At 49.8% G+C, this 5,000-nt stretch overlaps 1 protein-coding gene across 1 annotated transcript in view; it reads right to left on the minus strand.

Annotated features, from left to right (window-relative positions):
• LOC311316322 (protein unc-13 homolog A-like) overlaps positions 1-5,000 on the minus strand; it is a gene marked incomplete at both ends in the record, with an annotated part of 40,622 nt that overhangs the window by 13,468 nt on the left and 22,154 nt on the right. The window contains one exon of the mRNA XM_084447164.1: positions 2,049-2,092. Within this exon, the coding sequence (XP_084303290.1) occupies positions 2,049-2,092 (44 nt within the window). The remainder of the gene's footprint in view (positions 1-2,048; positions 2,093-5,000) is intronic.

The following is a 5,000-nucleotide window of genomic DNA, read 5'->3' on the forward strand; positions in this document are numbered from 1 at the left end:
AACCTAGTCTGGCTCAACCTAGTCTGACTCAACCTAGTCTGGCTCAACCTAGTCTGGCTCAACGTAGTCTGACTCAACCTAGTCTGACTCAACCTAGTCTGACTCAACCTAGTCTGGCTCAACCTAGTCTGGTTTAACCTAGTCTGACTCAACCTAGTCTGTCTTAACCTAGTCTGGCTCAACCTAGTCTGACTCAACCTAGTCTGGCTCAACCTAGTCTGGCTCAACCTAGTCTGGCTCAACCTAGTCTGGCTCACTAGTCTGGGCCCTTTCTTGTTCGGTGTTGTTTCGCCGGTCTAGAGCGGAAGCGCGATGACGCATCGCATAATCATCCGGTCTGGACCGGAAGACGAACAGTTGTTGTAATGTTTTTACTGTAGGCTGCACATGGTGAAGTTTCGAGTAGATAACATTCTCGATGGCATCACCAGGCATAACGCCGACGAAAATTGTAAAAGAAGATGCGAGGAGAACTACCGGTTAAGGAAAAATAAAGCAAGCGGATGTTGGAGGCGGCTCTACAGGCTCGAGCCGGATGAGGGGGCGGGTTTAAGACAGTGAAGTAAATAGATACCAGGCTCTCCTCCCCAAGGAGAGACTGGTAACGCGAGGCTAGGCTCAACGGATGTAGGTTTTGGCAATAAACCTTCGTCATTCGTTGTCACACTGCCCAATCTGTGGCGAGACTGGCGACGCAAATTAATCTGATTCGGGTCGAGAGATACTCTCAGCACCCAAGACGACTGTGATTGGTTAAAAGAAATACTGTTTTTTTCCCCCCTATTGCAGAATGGTAATATGTCCAGCCAGACCTGTCTCCGGTGCTGACACAGCGTAAACGAAGTTTGGAGAGACTAGTGGATGACAAACAATATAGCAAAATACAATCTACGTTCATATTTACATCTAACAGATACGTTTGGACTTTTTTTCATGTGAAAATGAAGCTCAAGGTGAATTACAGCTGGTTTGAAAATGGGGTCCCTATTCTATTAGATTATATTGTATCACCTATAGTAAATGGTAAAAGGACGCTTCAACATGTGGACATAAGGAGCCAGGAGGAGTCAAATACAACCGCCAACCATGCTGTGTGTGTGTGTGTGTGTGTGTGGGTGTATATAAGTAAACAGTAAGATGTGTATGTGTGTGTGTGTGTGTGTGTGTATGTGTGTGTGTATGAGTAAACAGGAAAGTGTGTATGTGTGTGTGTGTGTGTGTGTGTATGTGTGTGTGTGTGTCTGTGTGTGTGTGTCTGTGTGTGTGTGTGTGTGTGTGTGTGTATACAGTGTATGAGTAAACAGGAAGGTGTGTGTGTGTGTGTGTGTCTGTGTATGTGTGTGTGTGTGTGTGTGTGTGTGTGTGTGTGTGTGTGTGTGTGGACAGCGGTCAGCTCTGCTCCGAGCAGCTCCAGGCCAGGCCTCGTCTAACGACCTGCCAGTCTCCTCAGCCCAGGGCTTCCTGCCCAGCGCCGCCTGATTCTGATTGGTCCTGAGCCAGACACCTGACCCAGCGCCGCCTGATTGGTCCTGAGCCAGACACCTGACCCAGAGAACAGAACAGAACAGAACAGCGCCCATCTGGAACACTGAGAGTGGCCATCGTTCACAAGCAATTGCTGCTTGTTGTAATTGATCTGACTGGCTAAGGAAATGACCTGCGTCAAAATACTTTTCAATTACTTATCTGCGCTTGCTGTGCTTGTCTGGCACGGAGAAACCAACGGGCAGTTCGCAGAAATGCAAACGATAAGGTGATTGAAAGGATTTGTAAAAAGGCATTTCCACCCAAGTCAGGATAGGAAATACTTTTGTAACATCCCTTTTCTTTTTCTATGTGAGCGTAATGAAAAAAACAACTGTTTCTCACATATTGGTTGATTGATTAATTAATTGGTTGATTGATTGATTGATTGATTGATTGATTGATTGATTGATTGGTAATTTATTCATCCCAGGGGTAAATTGTATAAAAATTGTACAAAATGTTTTCATAGAAACTGTGTGAACTCTGTGGTTTTTGGTTGAAGCCAGCGGGCGCTAACTTACCCTCCTTTACCAAACCAGAGCGACTGGGACGTCTCTCCTCGCGCCTGGGGGGGAGATGGAAGAGACACCGTTAATCAAGACGTGGGCAAGATGGAGGATGTTCGCCCTCGGGTGAAACTGTTTTTTGCTTCCCTCTGGAATATGTAGGGGTGGGTCGTATGCCCACCTCCCTTGTTCTCTGTAAAGTGCATTGTGTTGCCTCTGTGTATGAAATGCGCTATACAAATGAAGTTTGATTTGACTAGGACAGGACCAGGAGGCGGCGCAGTGGTTAGAGAGTCTGACCGGTGATGGAAACGTTGCTGGTTCAAGATCGGGTCAGACCACTTGACAATCATCATCCTGTCTTTGTATGAGGCACTCAACTCCAGCGCTAGCTCAAAATAGCTCAAACGTCGCTTCGGATGAGATTGGCTGCTAAATTGGAACTCATTTGTTGATCTATTCTTGTGTGTGTGTGTGTGTGTTGTGTGTGTGTGTGTGTGTGTGTATGTGTATGAGAGAAAGCCCCATAAATCTATCCAGGTAGTCTCGTAGAGACCTTCAAATGGCCTTGATGACCTCTGCAGTGGGCTCTATCTTAAACGTGTTTCTTTGCCGATCTGAAAACAAACACTGAACAAACTGTCACCAAACAAGCAAACTACCCCCCCCGGTTTCGTAAATCAGCCTGACCCCTGTGTCCACGTCTGAGGACTAGTGCTGTGATTGGTTGATGTGTAGAGGAGTTCCCTCCCCCTTTCTCTCCAGACGATCCATTCAAGCATCAACGCCCCCCCCCTCCCCCCTTCCCAGGCCTTATTGACCTAGAGACTCACACCACCCTGGGGGGCCTTAGAGGCCGGCCTTATTGACCTAGAGACTCACACCACCCTGGGGGGCCTTAGAGGCCGGCCTTATTGACCTAGAGACTCACACCACCCTGGGGGGCCTTAGAGGCCGGCCTTATTGACCTAGAGACTCACGCCACCCTGGGGGGCCTTGGAGGCCGGCCTTATTGACCTAGAGACTCACACCACCCTGGGAGGCCTTAGAGGCCGGCCTTATTGCCTTAGAGGCTGCTACAGACGCAAGTCCACCGGTCAGAAGCACACAGTCATGCACACAGTATCACACAGTGACCCTGAAGCAAAACAGAAAAGGTATGATAGTGAAGGTGAATGAGGGCGGGGCTTGGACACACAGAGGAGTCTGGCAGGGCTTCACAGACACGCTATTGGCTAACGCTGACATCCTCCTTTCTCACGAACAACCAATCAGCATTTACGCACCTGTCAGTCTGCTCCAATAACGCTCGACCACAGTGCATGTGAGTGTTGCTATGGCAATGACATGAAACTGGAGGGGGAAAAAAGTGGTAGGGCACAAACAAACAAACAAACAAACAGCGAAAAGGGTAGTGACAAACACCAACAAAAACATTGAAGCAAGTGATTAATCACTGGAAACAACTAAATTCAAAAATAATGAATAGCAAAATGATAAGTGAAATAACATGAGCAAAATCAATCAAGCGAGAATCAAATTGCCCAAAAAAGCCCAAATTAAATCTCAGGGAACAAATCAATGACTGTGGCTGAATTCAACTGGGTGCCTTCTAAAATAATTTGCCCCAGTTTAAAATTGTGAATTGTTCGATGTGAAATACAGTAGGTCTGCACTTGCTTTCAAAATAGGCACAAGAACCCATCGAGCTCGTCTTTGTGACTAAATAATGCATAACGCATCCATATTTCAAAGGGTTCTGAAAGCCCTTCTTCAGATACAGGTATGGCTCATCTTCCCAGAGACTAATGCAGGCTTCACAGCCGGAGATGAGACAGATGCTAGTTTCAGAACATCCATCACGTCCGGAATCTTTCCCTAAGATTTGACAGTTCTAGAACTTCCAGACGTTCCAAAGTGGCACTTTAAAAAAAGAAATGGTCTCTGCTGTTGTACTGCATGTGAACCTGGCTTTGAGCTGGAGTTACAGGACAGAGAACCCTAACCCTTAGACCCAGGACCTGGTCTCCTGCCCTGGGGCTACAGGACAGAGGACCCTAACCCTTAGACCCAGGACCTGGTCTCCTGCCCTGGGACTGGAGCTACAGGACAGAGGACCCTAACCCTTAGACCCAGGACCTGGTCTCCTGCCCTGGGACTGGAGCTACAGGACAGAGGACCCTAACCCTTAGACCCAGGACCTGGTTTCCTGCCCTGGGACTGGGGCTACAGGACAGAGGACCCTAACCCTTAGACCCAGGACCTGGTCTCCTGCCCAGGGGGCTGGATCTGAGGCTCGGAGGGGAGTGGAGTGGAGTACGGTGGAGCGTTGCAGAGCAGGGTGGATCTGGGGCTGGGAGGGGAGTAGTGGAGTACGGTAGAGCGTTGCAGAGCAGGGTGGATCTGAGGCTCGGAGGGGAGTAGTGGAGTACGGTAGAGCGTTGCAGAGCAGGGTGGATCTGGGGCTGGGAGGGGAGTAGTGGAGTACGGTAGAGCGGAGCAGAGCGGGGTGGATCTGGGGCTGGGAGGGGAGTAGTGGAGTACGGTAGAGCGTTGCAGAGCAGGTTGGATCTGAGGCTGGGAGGGGAGTAGTGGAGTACGGTAGAGCGTTGCAGAGCAGGTTGGATCTGGGGCTGGGAGGGGAGTAGTGGAGTACGGTAGAGCGTTGCAGAGCAGGGTGGATCTAGGGCTGGGAGGGGAGTAGTGGAGTACGGTAGAGCGTTGCAGAGCAGGTTGGATCTGGGGCTGGGAGGGGAGTAGTGGAGTACGGTAGAGCGTTGCAGAGCAGGGTGGATCTAGGGCTGGGAGGGGAGTAGTGGAGTACGGTAGAGCGTTGCAGAGCAGGGTGGATCTGGGGCTGGGAGGGGAGTAGTGGAGTACGGTAGAGCGGAGCAGAGCAGGTTGGATCTGGGGCTGGGAGGGGAGTAGTGGAGTACGGTAGAGCGGAGCAGAGCAGGTTGGATCTGG

This window comes from Borostomias antarcticus (assembly GCF_949987555.1).
Source record: "Borostomias antarcticus genome assembly, chromosome: 12".
Taxonomy (NCBI): Eukaryota; Metazoa; Chordata; class Actinopteri; order Stomiiformes; family Stomiidae; genus Borostomias; species Borostomias antarcticus.